The 20892-nt window shown below is 36.7% G+C and overlaps 1 protein-coding gene across 6 annotated transcripts in view; it reads right to left on the bottom strand.

Annotated features, from left to right (window-relative positions):
- ST7 (suppression of tumorigenicity 7) overlaps positions 1-20892 on the bottom strand; it is a 111413-nt gene that overhangs the window by 20937 nt on the left and 69584 nt on the right. For 5 of the 6 annotated variants that reach the window (XM_063309501.1, XM_063309500.1, XM_063309497.1 and 2 more), the window contains exons 2-8: positions 19424-19506; positions 12909-13068; positions 11034-11088; positions 9551-9666; positions 8584-8659; positions 7264-7418; positions 2586-2683 (exon numbers count right to left, since the gene is read on the bottom strand). In XM_063309501.1, coding sequence (XP_063165571.1) covers positions 2586-2683; positions 7264-7418; positions 8584-8659; positions 9551-9666; positions 11034-11088; positions 12909-13068; positions 19424-19506 — 743 coding nt within the window. The remainder of the gene's footprint in view (positions 1-2585; positions 2684-7263; positions 7419-8583; positions 8660-9550; positions 9667-11033; positions 11089-12908; positions 13069-19423; positions 19507-20892) is intronic. The other variant, XM_063309498.1, reaches the window with a different exon arrangement.

Here is a 20892-nt window from a genome sequence, read left to right as displayed (position 1 = left end):
TTAACTAAAGCTTCATTCTAAGATTCCTAATACCAGCAGCAAGACTGGAAAGAATCTCAGGTTCCATTTCATTTTCCTATTGATTAAAAAGACCACAATGTTAAATTATTCTGCAAAATCACTATAAATAGGGCTTATCAAACATACTTGTTAGGGAATAACAACATTCTGACATGGTAATATCTTTCTTATTTACATCTAAAAATTTCATTGAGGGAAAGGACACACAACTTCTTTTGACAAGTTGAATGATATCAGAACATCTGCCCTAAATATTTATGGAAAAGTACAAAAAATGGATCCTTATGATCAAATTATGTAAGTTATCCCAATCAGAGAATCTTGCAAGGACTGAAAAGACTCAGAGGGACAATAATTGTTTAATCACTCAGTTCCCTGTTTCCCACCTTCCAGAAGCATTAAAATAAATTCTATGGCTGTCTTGTCTACTCAGGTGGTTTAAGAACCACCCTCTTTTAAAGAAAATATGAATACATTAATTTCTTATATTTCTCTGAAGCCCCCATAACAGTGGGCTGTAATAAATTCACAAAGAACATTATTATCCCTTGCCACATCTTTTGCACAAAAGCTGATCAATCCCCCTGACTGAAATTTGAGAGACACATATACAGTATTTATCACTCCAGGACCTATTTCTGCTGCAAATTTTATTACATTCTCCACTCAAATAAAACAGTTATGCACAATTTAAACAAGAAGTTAAAGGAGCATAGTTTGAAAAAAACCTGCATTGATCTCTATCGGATTTGGCACATTTAATCTCTTAATTGCAATTCAGATTTCCTATAAATTTTGGCAGATTTTGGTAAAAAGCAAAAAATCCTATAGGTGCTTAAAAAACAAAGCAACCCATTTTAAAAGCATGTAGCTCAAAAAACCTTACCCTGATTTCTATGAAATTTGGCACTCTTCCTCCCTACAATATTTCATTTTCTTACTAAAAAAAACAAGATAAAAGTGTTTATATGTTTTCCCCATGCTAGACAGTGGAAGGGGGAGCTCAGTTTTGCCAGATTCACTCTTCAGATTGAGGAATGAGAAGAGGTGAAGCTGGTCTGGTCTATCTGTTCAGTCGTGTCCGACCCTCGGTCACTTTGTGGATCAATGCTCTCCATGCCTTCCTGTCTCTTAGCTAAGGTCCCAGCAATAAAGTGAATGGAATGTCCTTGGATTATATATATTTTGTCACACAGTGTTAAAAGCAAAGGTAGGAATGAGAATTCAGCACCAGCATGACCAAGAAAACCAATGAATGCCACAGAGGTGGTGGCCATGAAGGTTAAATAATGTATCATGTTAAAGTTTATCTTTAAAAATACAAAATTGAATATACGTATAATTAATGTTATTATTCAGATTTATTATAGCTGCCCCACTCCAAAAGACTCTGAGTGGCTTACATGATCCAATATACAATTTAAAACAAAATAGTTACAATTTATACTATTTGTATTTACCCTGCTTTACATTTGGGAGCTCAAGATAGCATCACAGCACTTCATCCTCCCATTTTTCTTTCCCACAATTACTCTGTGAGAAAGGTTTGGCCGAGAAAGAATAAGTCGCCATAAGTAACCCAGGGAGTTTTCATGGCTGACACTAGACTCCTTCTCCTTGATGACATTCCAACACTTTGATCACTAAAGCACACTGGCTCTCATCCTGGAAACAGAAACACTGAAGAGGCAGCAGAAAAAATCTGTGACATTCTGCATCTCTCTCAGCCCCTTTGAAATTGCAAATTAATTGCATTAGTTTCTATTCTTCACATTTCCTTTATTCTAAGAATTGGGATTTTTTTTTTCATTCATTAGAGCGCAATTCATGGCCTGCCTGAAGCTACAGGAGTACCTCCCAGGGGTAATAAAATCACTGATTTTCAACAGTGCACTTCCTTGTTCTTGTTCTTGGCAAAAATGAGAGAGAGAGAGAGCTACAAGATGGGTACTTCATGCCTCTGCACGATTCCTTAAAACCATCCTCAAAACTGCCTTTGGCCCTGTCTAGTGATGTTATCACATTAATGACATAAGCCTCAGGGGCTGGGAGGAAAGTGCATCCCTTGGTCACATAAACTGCCTTTTCCAGTACTACATACCAACTTTTCTAAAATAATTGTAACTAATTTTTCTTTCTTTTTCTCTTATTCCTTCTCTACATTTATGGTAAAATCAGGGATGATCCTTGGGCTAATAGTGTGCCTTCCTCATGTCCTTCATGATAAAACAATATCCAGACTAGAAGATTCTGCAGGATTTTCCTTACATAGATCTTGAACTCGTAAGGAAAATCAGATTTCAATAATGGAGTTCCATGTGCAAGTAACTGGATGAGATAGAAGCAGTAAACAAGAAAGGACACAAATTCAAGAATGTCTTCAATCATTCACCCTGTGCAGAAATATGAAGGATGATAGGAAAAAGACCAGAAAAAGAAAGCAAGTACTCAAGATATCAGCACTGTTTTATGTAGATAGGTTGGTTCTATAGCCAAAGGAGATTCCTCTCTATGATTGTGACTAGTTATGTAAAAGGCAAATATTAACACAAATCCAAACTCACATCTCTCATCATTTTCACAGCTTCCCTGGTCCTCCCCAGTTTTCTTGCACACATAGCCAGCCTCCTTTTAATGTAGACTAATACATTAGTGTCCCGTCCTGGGAAGAAAAAGAAAGAAGGAAAGAAAGAAAGAAAGAGAAAGAAAGAAAGAAAGAGAGAGAGAGGGAGAGAGAGAGAAGGGGAAAAGGTTTGAAGAGGTTGAGTGTTTACCGAAACTGACAGAACAAAAGGTCTATTTTAACATCTCCAAAGAAATGCCCTTTCTTAGAATTTATTACTGAATAGAGGTATTAGGTCAGCATAATAAAAAACAGAACTAAAACCTGTCTATCACTAATCACATTAGAGAAGATGTACAAATGGAAGGGTATTTTCGTCCTTACGTTTACAACATACTACCACTTATTGTGAGCACTGATATTAGATCATTGTGATACACTCACATCATATGCCTATCACAGTATGGTAACTTCCACAACCTGCTTTATTTAGGTAAGTGTTTCTCCTGTGCACCTCCCTCCAAAATAACAGCTCATCTGTGCAGCATGCTGCAAAACTGGGCCATCAGCCTAGTTCTGCACTTTGCTCGTATTTTGCTGCTGCATCATTGGAATTCTGACAGGAGGGAGAAAATTTGTTTTAAATTAACTATTGCTCCCAGATATTTTTGTACACTGTAAACTGCTTGGCATTTCACAGGGATAATGTAGGCCTATTTACATAAACCTGCATGACAAACTTAGGAAAGCCACTTGAATTTGCTTTCTGTGCACTGACACTGTATACATTATAGACTGATAATAGGTACACTGCTATGTGTGGAGTCAATCCTTTTTCACACTGTTGATGGTTCACATTTAATAATAATCTGCAATTATCATTAAAAAAAAATCCTGGTCCTTTGAGCATCTAGGTGTGCATGTGATTAGTTTGCAAAAGGGAAGAGCCTGGTGCTTGACAGGTTTCCTGCAGTGATTCTGACACCCCATGGCAATGAGAACTGATCTTCTATATAAGGTTATAGATACTAAATATGACATGAGAAAACAAGTGAGATAAATACTAATGAATAAAACTGTGACAACCCTCATAGGTCAGCAAGTAGTAAAAAAACATACTTTTCCCCCCCCTTGTAAATCTTATTCATTATGTGCCATCAAATTGGTATCAACTCTTAGTGATTAAACAGATAGACCTTAGCTAGAGCTAATTTTCTAGGTTAGATGTTTATTTCATCAATGGTGCTATATTGGCTGGAGATGAAATCTGTCAGACTAGAATATTTTTAACCCTGGATAAACTGTAAAGAATTATTTGCCTTAATATGCTAATATTGATTGATTGCACTCCACATGGGGCTGCTCTTGAAGACCACCTGGAAACTTCAGCTGGTCCAGAATGCGGCAGCAAGAGCCATAACGGGCATGCTTTGGTATGCCCATGTAACACCTCTTTGTGAGCTGCACTGGTTGCCTATTTATTTCTGTAGGCTTCAAGGTATTGCTCACAACCTATAAAGCCCTACATGGCACAGGGCATGGTTACTTGAGGGACTGCCTGTCTCCCATAGTATCTGCCCACCTGGTTTGATCTGGCAGGGTTGGCATGCTCTAGGTTTCATAGATTAAACCAGGGTTTCTCAACTGGGTTCCATGGAAACCTAGGGTCTGCGAGAGGTCACTAGGGGTTCCCTGGAAGATCACAATGTATTAAAAAAATTATTTCAAATTCAGGCAACTTCACATTAAAGAGGAAAGTTCCATTCGTTATTTTTAGTTTAAGAACACTGTTAACACATATATACAGGCCTACACATGAAATAAATATAATCATTTTGTAACTTCTGGCCTATATTTGAGCCTGAATATGCAGGGGTTCCCCAAGGCCTGAAAAATATTTCAAGGGTTTCTCCAGGATCAAAAGGTTGAGAAAGGCTGGATTAAACAATGCCATCTTTCAGGGCCCCAGAAGTGTGGCTTCTCTGTAGCAGCGCCTGCCCTCTGAAATAAAGTTCCCCCCAAGATTTAAACAGCCCCATCCTATGGGTATTTTGAAGGGCCCTGAAGATGTGGCTCTTTCCCCAGGCCTTTGTTAGGGACGATTGATGCCCCTTTTCTTCTTTTTTCTTGTTCCCATATGGGTCTGTTTTCTCTGCCATATTTGTTTCTTTGTCTTGTGTTTCTTGTATTGTTAACTTGTTTTTAAATTTTTTAACAATTTGTAAACTACCCAGAGTTGCTGGGAGCCAAGCAGCATATAAAATTTAATAATAATAATAATAATAATAGTAGCAGTAATAATAATAATCTGCCATCAAGTCAGGGGTGATTCTAAGCTTCTACAAAGATTTTCTGCAGGTTATGCTAATATTACTATAAAACATTCACCTTTAAAATGGTAAAACTATTTCGTCCAGGTAAACATGGATAAGATATGTTGTGTATCAGTGAAGGTGTTAAATAAAATATCCAGTGATATCAATAATATATGGTATGTTATCTTACTTTAAAAAAGAAAGAAATAAGTCTTGATAGATACAGTAAACAAGTAGAGGAACCATCCCTATCATTCTTTGGGCAAAAATCATGAAGGACTCCAATGCACAGACTGGGCTAGAAAGCCACGTTAAAACACATACAACCCGGACGGCTGAATGTATCGACCAAGAGCTTCACACACTGTGGGAGTACAGAGTCTGACCAGCAAGATTTCCAGGTTTTGTTATGTTTTAATTTGTGTATTTCATCATCAGAGGAGTTCAAAGTTCCTCTGCTTTTTTTCCCCTTAGTTTTTGTTTTTCTTTAAAAATATGTAATTTAAGACTAGTGGGAGAGGACAACCAGTGGCCCTCCAAATGTTGCTAAGGTGCAATTCCTATCATCTGTCATTCACTATGCTGGTAGGGGTCATGACATATAAAGTTGTCAAAAAGGGAACCGAATATTGCTGTCCCCAATCTAAATCATGTAAAGCCAGATAAGGAACAAGTCAATAAAATAATCTTGACAACCTTTGATTTGATTATTCGATGTCTGACAATCATATCCCTCTCTATTTTGCCACTCTAAAGAAACTGCAAGTTCTTTTTCTAGAAAAATAATTTCTGTACAAAAAATCTGTATCAGATAACTTGTCCTTTAGAAAGTTCTGGAGCAAAACCAACATTCTCAAACTCTATGACATAGTTTTTCATTTAGGATTTTAAGATTTAGGATTCTTTAGGATTTATCTTTTAGGATAAATTACCTTTATTAAGTACTTCATTTCATTCAACATATCTAGAAATTTCACTGAGTACTAATGATAGGCTAATTTGCCTCTTATAAGCAGCCTCTATGTTCTCAAGCTTTAGTCTTGCCACCATTTCTCCAATATAATCAACTTGCAGACACAAAGACATGCAACATTTAATCTTCTTTTAATGATTCAGTCATAATAAGTCCTCCTTAAAAACAATCCTACTTTGAAAAACATAAACTCTCAGTTTTATAGATAATACTGCTAATTACTTGCATTCATCCATTTTGGAACAAAAGCATGGAGACTCCAATGCACTGAATGGGCTGCAACTTTGCTAATACACACACACATGCACAAACACACACACACACTACAAGTTAGAATAATGTCACTAAACATATTTTGGAAAATAGGAGCTGAAGAACCTTTTTAGCAGCAACTTCAAATTTTTCATAAAACATCAAGAAGAAAAGGTAAATGCAAAAGAAGTCTCCCTCTTGTTTCTGTTTTACAAGTTAAACAATCAAATTCTTTCAGATTCCTTTTTTGCATACGACACATTTCATTTTTGTGATTAACCCAATTAACTCACTGCTGTTATTCCATTTTGAATTCATCTTTCTTGTATGCAGGTGGCTGTAACTGGAAACTATAGATTATTTTGTCCAAGAACCTAACAGATACCTAAGAAGAATATAGTAATATATTCTTCTTAGATATCTGAAGATGTACTCCCAAGAGCTATTTTACCTTTGTTTCCCATTACATTTTTTGCATTTTTTTCTTTCTTGTTCTGCAAATTACAGACGTGTATCTTATAATACTGAATTTCACCATTATTTTTTTTTCTACAGAACCAATGTACTATTCACAGTGTTGAGAATAAATAAATAGAATTCAGCTATTTCCCTATAATCAGCAGTTATTCTTAGCAAATTGTAGGAAACCTTTTTCTTGGAGATCCCTAGAGTATTGTAGGAGGAGAGCTGTATTTGTCCAAAGTAGCCCAAAATCAGGAGGAATATGGTAGCATCTTTTCAGACTAATATGTTTATTAAAAGACATAAGCTTTTGTGAACTACAGCTCACTTCACCAGACGCATGGAGTGGCTAATCCAGTGTTTCTCAACCTTGGCCATTTAAGACATATGGACTTCAACTCCCAGAAATGCTGGCTGGGGAATTCTAGGAGTTGAAGTCCACACATTTTAAAGTGGCTAAGGTTGAGAAACACTGCAGGATTCAATTGGGATGAGGAAGGGAATGGAAGGCAGCCACCCTGTTTTCCCCTTCCTTTTTCCCCTTGCCCCATCCCAGTTAAAATCCTACATCAGTTTAGCCATTCCATGCATCGAATGAAGTGAGCCTGTTAGTCTGAAGAGGCACTACAGAGTCCTTCTGACCCTCAAGTATTGGTAGCAGAGGGAAAGGGTCTTACTGTGTTGAGCTTCATATTGAGTACCATGGTGCTGTAATTGTTGGCTACGCCTGTAGCAGCCTTCACCTGCTTTCAGAGCCTGTTTAAACAGTTTTTCTGCTTCCACAATAGTTGTTGCTTCCTCTTCTGCCAAGAGAATATAAGCAGTGGCACACCTGTCAATGAAATAACAAAGTAATAATCAATAAGAGAGCTAGAGAAAGAAGAGACATTTGCTAGGGTATGATAGATGGGCCAGTGGCTTGAGCATGCCTGATTCTTTTAGTTAAAGGCATGCCTCAATCCAGCAACTGATTGCAGGCATGGAAACTCTGTAACATATATTCAAACCTAGAGTGCTACTTATTTACTTCAACAGAGAACAACTTTGCAAGTGCACAATTCTGCAAGTTCAAAGCTACCCAATCCTGAAGCTAAGGATCTGGGCAGCAAGCTACAACTTACAATTCTTTCAGTTTCTGGTGGTGATAGAGCTCTGCAAACACCAAATTACACATGGGTCAAGCAGCGACATGATCTGTTTTGGACCCATATACAGATTTTACAAGGGTATGTTTGTGGACAAGTACTTACCATAGGGCTTAAATTTGGGAATTATACATACATCTTGCTATATTGATCTAACCGAACTACAACATACAGACCAGAGCAGAAACTTTGGGCAAAGCTGGGGCACAAGACATGATGTGATCCAACAGTGTGCAAAATCTACTATAACTTATGTGACCAATCCTGTTAGTTTTACCAGCTTTGGGTTAGATGTGTGAAGCCTTCTGCATTCCAACCCATGACTGAACAAATAATATCCAAGGAACAACTAAGATGCAAAGCTCCAATAGGCAAACAAGGGCCACTGTAAATGAATATGAGGAAAAGGGTGAATGGGGCATGCAAGTACAGGAAGATGTATAGCTCATGACTAAAATAAGTAATTGGTAATATATCACAGAGGTACCATCACTTTAAAGCTCAGAAAATGCATTTTTGAAAAATGAAAAATGTTTCTTTAGAATCAGTACATGTCTGTCATGATTAGCATAAAACAAATGTTCCTCCTGCATCAACTCATCCTTTTCTTAATTTAGAAAAAAATGAAAACTTCATCATGCTTCATCAACAAATGCAAAGGTACAGATTCCACTCATACCTTCCTCCTGCGCTGATTGTGGAGACAAAGAGTACTATTTCACACTGTTCTCACTTTGTACAAGACTTTCCCAATGGTAAGAAATTTGCACAAGACTCCCTCCCCCAGTAATAGGAAATTTTAAAAGAAGACAGACCAAGAAAAATTTTTCAAAGAACTTTAAGTAGACTTACTCATTTAACTCTAAGGCTTCATGTGCTGCAGAAATTCTGGCCTGAGGGTTTCTTTCTCTCCATGCCTTTTGCATTACTATGAAATAAAACATTTTTTTTAAAAATACAGTAATTTGGCAGTAATGCTAGACTAATCTAGACTAACATATTAGCAGGGTGTTTTACCACAGAAATAATTCATTAGGTCCAAAAATATAATCAGACACACTGATGGTAGAATCATCTTTCAGTATATCCTGAGAAGAATGAACATACAGTTTGATCTAGTGGTTGCTGGGCTAGAAACCAGGCGTTTGAGGGTTCTAGTCTCGCCTTAGGCCTGAAAGCCAGCTGGGTGACTTTGGGCCAGTCCTTCTCTCTCAGCCCAACTCACCTCACAGGGTTGTTGTTGTGGGGAAAACAGGAGGAAGAAGGAGAAATAGGTATGTCTGCTACCTTGAGTTATTTATAAAAGTAATAAAAGTGGGATAAAAAATAAAATAAAATAAAATAAAAATAAATAAATTATGTCAACAATGAATTATGGACGAATGTGCTAAGAATGGTTTACTCCAATAGCAGCTATGAAAACTGTCAATATAATTAAGTGGGTCCTGAACAAAAGATAAAATGCTGTTACTCAGGGCTTTAGCAACCACTTAAGGCATTTTTGGCTATCCTAACTGCTCTCCTTAAAAAATAACAGAAGTAGCCAGAACCAGATGACAATAACCCAACACAATGTGAGTGCTACAGCAAAGGTTCAGGGGCGAAAAGCTGTTGGAAATACAGGTAGCCTCATAATTCAAATTCCAAATCACCATATCAGGAAATCATAATTCAGATACATAATCTAAATAGTCAAATTGTCAAATGAAATACAAGTGTAGATGAGAGTTAGGACATCTGTGATATCTTTTATCCCCAATTTCTTAAAACAGGCTTTGCAATTTGCTACAGATTCAAACGAATTTAGTAAAATTCTTACTGGCATCTGCAGGCCTTAAATGGTCAGTATCACATGTGAAAAATGTTTGATGATCTTGCGCTGAAAGATTCATATCGTAGTATGTCAATGGTTCTCTTCCAGTCACCCATGTGTATCTGCAAATAGAGTTGTGTTACGTGCATTCAGAACAGATATACAGGATGAGAGATTGTGGAAGTAAACATCATATAATCATAATGTGATTTCCTTTATGCGTCTCTTCCTTTTGAGGAGAAAATGAACCCATACACACTTCATCCTTCTTAATATAGCAACCTCCATCTACAAATTCAACTATGGCATTAACAAGTGATTTTTGGAAAGAATTTTAATTGCTTTAAGTTGAAGAAAAAATGAGAACTCATTGAATTATTGTCCTATGGTGACATAGTTGGTATACACTGGAACATTTTTAATAAACTGAAATTAAAATAAATTAAGGAATCATGAAGGCAGGTTAAGTGGTTTTAAACAGTCCTGGATGTACTATATCTCAGCTCTGTAATATCTGATTTGGTTGTCTTAAGAGAGCTACTCTATGCATCACTGTATTATTTTCAGGAGAAACAGCTTCTGAATTGGGAGGGAAGGGGAGCTAATGGGGGCCAGTGATTCAAGTACTCAGATTGAAATTCCCATTCAATCATGAAGCTCATTGGGTGACTTCAGCTTACTCTCTCTGTAAGCTAAATTACAGAGTTGTTATTGTCAAGATTAAAATGACAGATAAGCCTATGGACACTGCCTTGAGTGCTTAGAGAAAAAACAGGATATACTGTAAATATATAAAAAAAAAATCATATACTGTTGTTAATGAGATCCTTGATCTAGACCAGTGCTTCCCAAACTTGGGTAAATTACCCAAAACTGGGTAAAAGTGGTTTTTCTTTGGGTAACGATACACAAACCCATTAAATTGACTTAAAGTGTATTACCTATATTAGGTGAAAAGGACTTTCTGATAAGCAGTTTTGGGTAATGAAGGAAAAAGTTTGGGAAGCACTGATCTAGACTGATGAAGGTACTCAAAGAAATTTACACATTATCACTCTGGATGAAATGGTAGTCCTGTTCCAGGCATTCATCATCCTTCAGATTACAACTATCTGGAGGAGAGCAAGACCAACCTTACCTGGTCTCTCTCCCTTTGTAGATTCATGTACTTCAGCATTGTGATTCTTGGTAAGTAGAAGAGGAAACTTCTACAGGGGAATTTGTCTTCTTGTCTTGTTTGCCTGTATATTTTAGAACTTAAGTCTATATCATGCAGGGTACTTATATAGGCAGGGTAGTTTCAAGTGCTCATCCTCCAGCATAAGGACAAAGAGGGAGAGTGTGGATCCAAAGACCATACTGTAATTATCCTTATTTGAACTACTTGCTGACCTGACTTCTCGAGATTCACGACGACAATCAAATAGTGTTTAAAAATACTTTCCAAACAGGCTAGCATATTTGAATAACAAATCTACATAGCACTCACCGGTTATATTCAGCTCCTCTAAACAGATTTAGGGGATTTCGCCAGACTTTGCATTCTGTCACAATAAACAAAAATGCCTCTAATTATAATTGAATGCTAATGTTTATTTGGAAACAAATTATATTCTAATTAGTTATCCCAGGTGGTGCATCCCAAACACTCAAAGAGAAAACCAAGGGCATAAAAATGTATTTACTATGAATTGGGCGTACCTAGGGGCTTACACTTAGCACATTATGTTTCATATGTATTATAACTGTCTCCTTGAGTTCATGAACCATTGGTGCATTCAGGAACAAAGGAAGACGAATGCTTTCCAGTACTGCAAAATCACTAATAGATCAAACTCATTCATTCAATGAGATACTTTAAACCCTTCCAAATAACATTTTTTTAAAAAGCAAACAGAAACACGGACCAATATGGTTTCAGAATGATTCCCGTATATTATAGATGAGAATAAAAAGGTGATTTGTAAACAAAACAAACTGTGTAGATAATGTCCCAGAGCATGGCTGGAGCAAACTGATTGAACTAAAAAGAACTGTCCTTTGAAAGCTGTTTTCAGTTACAACTTTTATGTTGTAATATTTCATACTAGATTAGCCACTCACCAACTGTGATTTACTGCCACAATTAAACCTAAGGGCATTAATAGTGGCAAGTGGATTCACAAGTGAGGTTACAAATCAGCATTGCTCAGATATTTACTTTAGTCCCTTCAGGCCTATTTATTTCTTCAGTAAAATTACACTAACTAGTTAATATTATAGATCAGTAAATTTATACAACAGTCTGCTTTTTAAAATCTTCCTCTGCTGTTACATAATAAATACAATAAAATAAAAAATAAGATAAAAGGTACCAGCTACTGACCTTGTAGAACAGGGTTTCTCAACCAGAGTTCCGTGGAACCCTAGGGATCTGTGAGTGGTCACTGGGGGTTCCCTGGGAGACCACGATTTATTTAAAAAATTATTTCAAATTTGGGCAACTTCACATTAAAGAGGTAAGTTTCATTCTTTATTTTCAATTTAAGAACACGGTTAATGCATATATACAGGCCTACCCATGAAACAAATATAATCATTTTGCTTCTGGCCTATATTTGAGCCTGAAGGTGCAGGAGTTCCCCAAGGTCAAAAAGGTTGAGAAAGGCTGTTGTAGAAGGTAGAATAAAACATGTATTTAAAAGACCCATTGATAATGATCACATTACAAGAAAGAGATAAAGTGTTGGAGTACAGAGAAGACCATAGAATCTAAGAGCAGGTTTGGAAGTCTCAGCACTCCATTTTTCAAAATGGTTCCCTGGTTCTATTTGTAGCTTCTTTTGTTCTGACACAGCAAGCAGTAAAGCTATGCAAGACTTTGAGTGAAAAACTTTAAGTTATACCTTTATTTTTTTTTTAGGTTAAGAGGAAAGGATCTCAGAAAATATAAAGTAAAGAAAAATACTCCATTAAGTCAAGCTAGACTCCTGGTGAGGAGAGAGACATATACTGTAGTTTTCTTGGGAATACTGTGGCAGTGGTTTGCCATTTCCAAGATAAAAACATAAACAAATCAACTTTTTAAAGCTTCCCAGCACAGTCTGTAACCCTGAGATTTTCTTGTGATCTCTCACCAAGGTTGATTAGGTTTTGACACTTGAACTGGGCAAATCAGTTATCAGAAAAAACTAAGCTTTCCCAAATATATCAACCATCAGAAATGGTAAAGAATGAGCAGCGATTTGCTCAGTCTGCAGAAAGGACTTAATATCACAGTTAACTTGTACTGCCTAAAATATTAAATGGTTATTTAAATTAATTATTAACAATTGTTCAATTACATTATTAAATTATAATCATTATTACATTATAACCATTTCACCTGAAACACTCTGTCGGTTTGAATCGGAGTCCCCATTGCTTGTATTTGAATTGCTGGGAGAGTTGTTGTCCACCCCGCCCAGCAGAGGGCGCAGGTGACTCACAGACACTTGCTCAATGAAGGACGTTCCATACTTCCGAAAATACCACCATTCAAATATCTAAATCAGATGGAAAAACGCATTAGGCTTTTTAAACTGACAATTTCTACTGCCATTCACATTTACAAATTGTAAATGTAATACTGAAATATATTTTGGATAAAATATTATTTATAATTTATACAGTGCTATATGTTATCTTAGAATGCTTATATAATAAAACAGGCAAAAGAAAAAATGGGTGGAAACACTGACAGGGAATGTGGACAAATGAAATTATGGGTTCTTTAAAAATTTGAATGGGAAGCACTAAGGGGATTAGTTAATGATCAGATGAGAGATGTATCTTTTGGGTAGAATTTGAGTTCAACACATGGGGAGGGGGCTAAAAAGGAAAACCAATGAGCTATGGGACAATAGGGTTGTTTCCAGGTAGGAAGTTAGCTTAAATGGCTACTCCATCTCTATATTTCTATGACATTGAATTCATCCATCCTAATTCTACTTCAGCTAAAATACTCCACTTATACCAGGGGAAAGCTTCACATATGTAAATCTACAACCAGCAGTGTTCCCACAAGTGAGAAGCAGAAAGAACCACCTAAATGAGGTGTTCCACAGATAGGGAAGAAGAGGATTAAGCCAACTTTGAATGCATTGGATGTTCCAACTGACAGGAAATCAAGGGACAGGCCAGCACTCTATTTCACATCTCTCTGCTGGAATGTAAGACCACAGGCCTTTCCCTCTTCTGGTCTGGTCTTACTGGCAACCCAGTAGAAGTAGAGGGATTATTCTCTCTCTCTCACACACACACACACACACACACACACACTTATTACTGCACTGTAACAGTCCTTCAGGCAACTGATGATGGAGAGTCAAGATCAGAGGTGGATATATAATAATAAATAGAAGCTGATTGTTAGGCAAATTCACAGAAGCTTCAATATGTAATTTCCAAGAACTTGTATTCAACATGGCAGAGATGAAAAGCCACTTTTCAATCAGTGTTAATAATTTCATAAAAGCTACCATTATTTAAAAGACAGGCACAGTGATTTTTTTTAAGAGACGAGCCATTTATTTTTTATTACGGATTTGCAATAGGAAATATATTCAGAGCAGAGAAGTAATGGAATCAACCACCTGCATCCTTGGGCCTGATTTATTGCTCTCTAAGTAAACTAGCTTTCTTCAATTTGATGGCTGCTCTCTTGAGAGGCTGAGACCACAACTCCCAGTTATTCAGCATCTGGCAGAGGCAGGGTATTAATGAATCATTATTAAATAGATCAGAGTTTGTTTTAAGAATGTTGCAGTAATAACAACATAGTTGCCTCAATGATGAACCCAGAAAGAAAAGGTCAATAAAAATGTAACAAGATAGTAAGACTAAGCCCTCCTCTTGTTTCTCCATTGCCCTTCACTGCATCAATATCCTTTAAAACAAAATTAATTGCATTTTATCTATACTTGGCATGATACATACTTGACAGTGTTCATTCACTTACTACTTCGCTATTATTTCTAAGGTTAAAATTTGTATCTAAAGACAAAATACTAATTCTGAAAGTTAATGTTTCATCCTTGGAATTACTGCTTTTTCCCCCTCCCTTTCAAGACAAACGTCATTGGTCTGAAAACTTTTGGGGTTTTATTGTCTCTGATCGTATACCCTGAGATAAAATGAGTTCATAGAATGCCCAAGATACATTCATTAGGAAAGTAATGATTCCTTTATTGCTTGAAAACAACAAAGTCTCTGAACCTCTTTGGCAGACATGGTTATTCTTCTGAGATCTGTTTGGTAAATGAGCACTAAGTATCTTGAGAGCTCGCAAGACATAGACAAAACAGCTGTGTTTGTATCTCCTCTGGGTATATGTTGGATTCATCTACTGTATGTCGTTTCTTTCCGTTACGTTAATAGTGAGTTTGGAATACTTGGCTGGTTTTAGTTTGGATTTTTCTGACTAATTATTAAATAAGTTATTTAAAAAACTGGAAAGTTGCTCATTAGGAAGCCAAATCTAGAAAAGTCAGTCCATAGGTTCAATTCAGAAAGTAACATATCTTAAGAGTTATTTCAGTATTCTGGGTTTACCCACACACTTCCTTTTACAAAGCCTGTTTTAAACAGATAAAACAATGGAGAAACAAGTTACACTGATATCAAATGAAGTGAAACCAAAATTAGGAGTGAATACTCTGTTCCTGGGCTTCTCATAATCTCAAAAAGCTCCTGCTTCAAAATTTATTGAGTTAATATTGCTGCTTTTAGAGAAAACATCCTGTTCAGTTCACTTACTGGAACCCTGGACATGTTCATCAGCCTTTTGAGTTAACACTGACCTAGACCAGGATAATAAAGTTCAGGAAAAATTGGTTCATAAAAGTCAGAACCAGGTCAAATTAGATATTTGACTAAGCTTCTGAGTCACACAGAAATTATTTTTATTTGACAGTGTCATGAGTAAGGATGGCGAGCAGGGGGCTCCCACCCAGACTGTCAAGCGCATGCGTAGCACTGAGGAACTGTTCAGCCATTCAAAGAGACACAGATCGGGACCGCCTTAACCCTCGGGGTTTATATGGCTGGGTTTTTCCCACGCTTCCTCAGTTTGTTAGGATTCTTGTTAAGTACTACTAATAAATATTAGAGACCAAGTCATTGTCTCAGTGTGTTTCCTGGTAATCAGGACAGACAGCAACGGGGAGAACCAACCAAGCCAGGACGGAGAGAAGGAAGTTGAAGCTACTGAAGTCAAAGTAGATCCAAAATCCGTAAGGTGGTTCACTTCATGTGCAATTACTTCCCTCAGCCCCACCCATTTTCAGAATGATTTCTTTTAACAACAACAACAAAAAGCAAACTATGAGAAAATCATTTCCAAAATCAGGAAACTAAAATTGCACAGTACAGGTAGTTCTTGAGTTGACAGCAATTGGGACCAGAATTTCTGTCGCTAAGCAATGCGGCCAAAAAGCGCAACATCACATGACTGCATTGCTTAGCAACGGTGATCCCTGCAGTCCCCATTTCTGTTGTTAAGCGAGGATCGAGTGCAGCAAGGCTCAGGGAGGGTGTGCGGGTTGGGGAGACTTATCCAAGTAACTTGTGACTGTCCCTGCTGGCTTTCCCATTGATTTTGCTTGTGGGAAACCAGCAGGGAAGGTAACAAATCACGATCATGTGACCAGGGATGCTGCAACCATCCTGTGACCCTGTTGCCAAGCACCCAGATTGCAATCATGTGACCGTGAGGGTGATGTGACAGCAGGAACTTCGAGGACACTTCATAACCACCATTCGTTCAATGACATCGTAGCTTTGAACAGTCACTGAATGAGCGGTTGTTAACCGAGGACTACCTGTAATGTTGGGAACTGAGCACAAAAGTCAGGAGGATTATTCAAAGAAAGGTTGGCCTAAAATGGAAACAATATGAGCTCATATTCTGGAAATGGTTGCTAACATGTTTCCACTCCTGTTTTGTAGTTCCCTCTACAGGCCAGAAATTCAACATTCTCACTGCAGTGGGAATGTTTCAACATTATGCAAAGTGGGTTTTTCTTTCATTATATAACTTTTTTTTTATGAACCTGCAGAAAATTTAGTGAGTTAGATTTTTAAAAAAGAGGATGTTGTACATTGGAATTATTTGACAAAAGGTTGGGGGTGGGGGCGTGCTGTATTCTGTCTAAGCCTGCAGCAATGAATGCATTACCATCTAACCTTACCCAATGTGTCCAGAAAACTAGGATTAACTTCCTAGTAGGAGTACTAATATTACCCCATACTGGTTTGGTGGAAGAGGGCAACTCTTATAGCCTAAGACATTTCCTTTACTCTCCACTTTTACTTCTTTTAACTGTGATAAAAGCTGTCTGATTTTGCCTACAGATATTTCTGTACAGAAGATAGGAAGAAAGCTGACTCTCAATACAAGACACTTCTTTTAACAACATAAAAGCTTAGCACTTTTTTGGTACTACGGCTACAGGACTAAATATAAGACTGGAGTGCTGAACAAACACAACCTGTTACAGTTAATTGCATGGATACAGTACTGTACAGTACATAACTTACAAGCATTTATTGCATGGACACAGTGTATAAGCTGTACACATTTAAGAAAAGAGATCAAAAGTATGCTGTGAACAAGCATATGCATTAATGAGTTTAATAAGAACTAAACACTGACAACAGTGTTCAATTGCATTATTAGAAGTATTGATTCAGAATAGCTTGCTTTAACTTCACTGTGATGCAATCTTAACACCCTGCTTTTTTTGTCAGGAGCATGGTTGTAAACATATGCAGTGACATCTTATATCTACTTACCTTGGAGAAAATTTCAGTTAACTTAGAAAGATTTACCGTGAAGCATAGGTCTATACTGAAAATGGTAGAAAATCTCCATTGTGCTTTTAAGGCACAAATATGTTTTTAAGAGAAGAAATCATTTAAAAAAATTAACAGCACCATAGGGTGAAAACTGTTGTATTTGATGAAAGCTGAGTTCACTTTTTAAAAAGAAAATAACAGACTTGTTTAAATCTGGCAAAATGTTGATTTGATTTAGAAAATCAATCTAATTCAAGTCAGACTGGAAAATCAATGTGATTTGATTCAGATATTTGAACTGAATTACTTAATAGGGTTAATTTGACTGAGATTTCCAAAGAGATTCATAAAGTCATTTCTATGCATGTGCAGAAGGATAAGACTTGATTTGGAACATCCAATTGTGTAATTAAATTTTCCCATTTGATTTGGAAAGTAAATCAAATTGCATTTTAACCAAACCTTCAAACTGAACTTTTGCACAGCCATATAAAATATTAAGGTTTTACATAGTTTGATAAGGGAATATTTTAATAAACTGCAGTTTATATTAATATCACAGAGTCAGCTTCCTCTCTGATACCAAAGAAAATTAAAGGCTAAAATTCACTGGCAATTACCACTATTTCTTAAATAATTATTATGTATTATTATTAAAGGAGAACAGCATAAAGTGAATTTTTTCATGGAAAAAGAAATGGACCTACTCTTTGATTGAGTAAGGCGATAGCTGACTCTGAATACCATGAAAAGACAGTAAGCTGTTTGTTACTTCATTGCTGTTATATTATTGAAAAGAGGCAGAGAGGGATGTTAAGTTTCATATACCAAAATAAGATAGCCATTCTTGGTATTAAGCTAATTAAATGGAAGCTGTAGGCTAATTATGTTATGCTCCAAACAAGATATTATTTCAGGAAATAAATGATGTTAATTGAAAGTTTAGCACAATTTCAAGTACTCAGATCATTCTATGCAAATAAATAACAAATGGCACATGAGATAATATATTTATGGGATTGGTTGAAATTTTGCACAGAAAATTCTTCTCTAGAAGTCAGTCCCCTAGAACTAAGAGGGCCTTACTTTTAAGATGATGTATTTAGGATTACGCTACTGATAAATGATTATCTGTATTTATGCATATTACCAGAATTTTAAATTCTGATTTGGGGGTTTGCTATACAAAAAGCCCAAGGCATAATGAATTTAATCATAAATCGTAACATTAGTGAGGTATGTGTAAATGTGTATTTAATCTTAACTGTTACTGATGCCATAAATATATTAATTATACACATCTGTGGTAGCTGTTTTTTTAGCATTGCCTAATCCCCACCTGCAATAAGGGGAACTTCTGTTTGAGCGGCACCTTCTTGAGGCTTGACAGAAGCTCTTGGCTGCCAGCTAGCTTAATCACAGTTGTTACTCAAGTGCAGCACTTCTGTGCCCATGGGCTACTTTATATTCTTCCGAGAAGATGTATAAGAGCTTTTCATCCAACTCATTGCTCCAATGGCTGTTTTTCACATGTTTCCTGGTACTCTCTGTTTTGAACAACTAATCAGCTGGGCTTTTCTGAATTTACACATAGTTGTTGCTTTCCTTTGTGACACAGCTGGAGTACAGATTGTATATTAGGTATCATGTATACATCTTATGAAGTGGCCAATGATCCATGAAAGTTTATGTAATAACAAATGTATTTGTAAAAGTTTATGCAATAACAAATATATTCATCTTTAAGGTGCCATCACATTCTTTGTTTTTATATGTATGTGTATAGTTTCATGGCCAAGAACTAATACACAGAGGGCACTTTGAACAAACTGGTTTCTGTTTTATCCTAATTGACAAGGGTATGATTTCTCTAGTATGTACTCTAGGAACTTGTGCACAGAACAAGTCTTAATGTTCAGATTAACTTATGACTAACACAAACTCTACAATGTACCTAGGAATGGCAACTTGAAGGAAAAAAGACAAAAAAATGTATAGCTGTAGAACCCAATGCATTATAGAACTAAAGCTGTAAAATAATTAAAAAATATATCTAGTACTTACCAAAATAAGCCCTGAGATTAACGAGGAAGTGCCAGTTAAGGCAACGTAGAATTTGGGTGTTAATGTGTTCAAAAACATACTCACTGAAAGAGAAAGACAAAAAATGGTCACAAATGACGGACATTTGCCTGTTTCTCCCTTTGCCACCATCTGAAAGCCCTGCTGAATAAACAGATGAATACACACACATCAAACATATATTAAAAAGAAAGTTACCCTTAATTCTTCACAATGGTTTGTCTGACCATGAAAAAGAAAAGAAGCTCTCCTTCCCAACTATTTTGTTTAGCGACTTCCTGATCCCTTTCATTACCCACATCTCTCATTGCAAGTAATTAATGTAATTACAAAAGAGTGGCGGTGTTGTGTACTGGTTAAGGTATTGCTCCAGGGCAGGGGAAACCCAGGTTCAAATCTATCCTCAGCTACAAAAACTCTTTGGGTGACTTAGGCCAGCCACTCTCTCTCAGTCCAACCTATCTCCCAGAGTTACTGTTGGGATAAAATGATGGGAAGTCCCCATGAAGGGCCCCTTGAGCTCTTGGAACAATGTCAGTATATAAATAAAACAAAACAAACACCTGAAGCAACACTAGATATATGTCAGCTGCTGGAAAACTTTAAGATCACCTTCCAGTGGAAGGACTATCAATCAATCCAGCAACAATACACCCATTTCTTTCCATTCAGTCAATCAGGAGGCAATTGGTGCTGAGGTTTAAACCTATCAATTTAAAAAACCAGGATCTAAATTAGTGAAAACAGTGGTGTTTGCCCCAGGGCCAGACATAGGGATTGATGACCCAAGTTGCCTGCCACACGTGGGGTGGAAATAAATGCTCCTTGCCAGGGATGTCACTTAGTATACAACCAACATACTTTATAATTTAGCCAATGTTACACTGCCCACAGGTAATCAAGAACTGGACTCCATATACAGCTTTGTTAAAGATTTAACAGTTGTTCCACAGCAGATTTGAAGAAATGGCATGACTCTGCCCTCTGCTTGAACTAAAGGCACAGTATTTTGCAAGGTAAGAGAGACTAAGAAGTAGAAAGTCCATACTTACATATATTTTCTTATTGATCCTATATCTATGCACAAAAGAAAAAGGGGGCAGATGCATGAAAGAGGTAATGCTCCACCCATTAATTTCACTAACAGTATTTGCTCAAAAATAATTTTAAAAACCCACTTATTTTAAATCCAAGCATTGAAATGTTTTTGATGAAACTGAACTGTCCTGTATAGACAACACAAAGCAGAACAGTACACCAGTACGTTTATACAGCACTTTCCTCCAAAAAGTTCAAAATGGTAAATCATTAAAGTAATAAATACAGCATAGGGAATTCAGGACCAAAAAGATTAAAAAAAAAAAAAACAGTACATAACTGAACTGTAGAACTTGCTTCCAGCAACTGCAGTACTTGAAGCCAATCTGCCAGTTTTAAAAGAGGATGAACAG

This window comes from Candoia aspera, chromosome 7, assembly GCF_035149785.1.
Source record: "Candoia aspera isolate rCanAsp1 chromosome 7, rCanAsp1.hap2, whole genome shotgun sequence".
Lineage (NCBI taxonomy): Eukaryota > Metazoa > Chordata > Lepidosauria > Squamata > Boidae > Candoia > Candoia aspera.
Note: the sequence above shows the minus strand (reverse complement) of the source record. Positions and strands in the feature narration are given on the sequence as shown.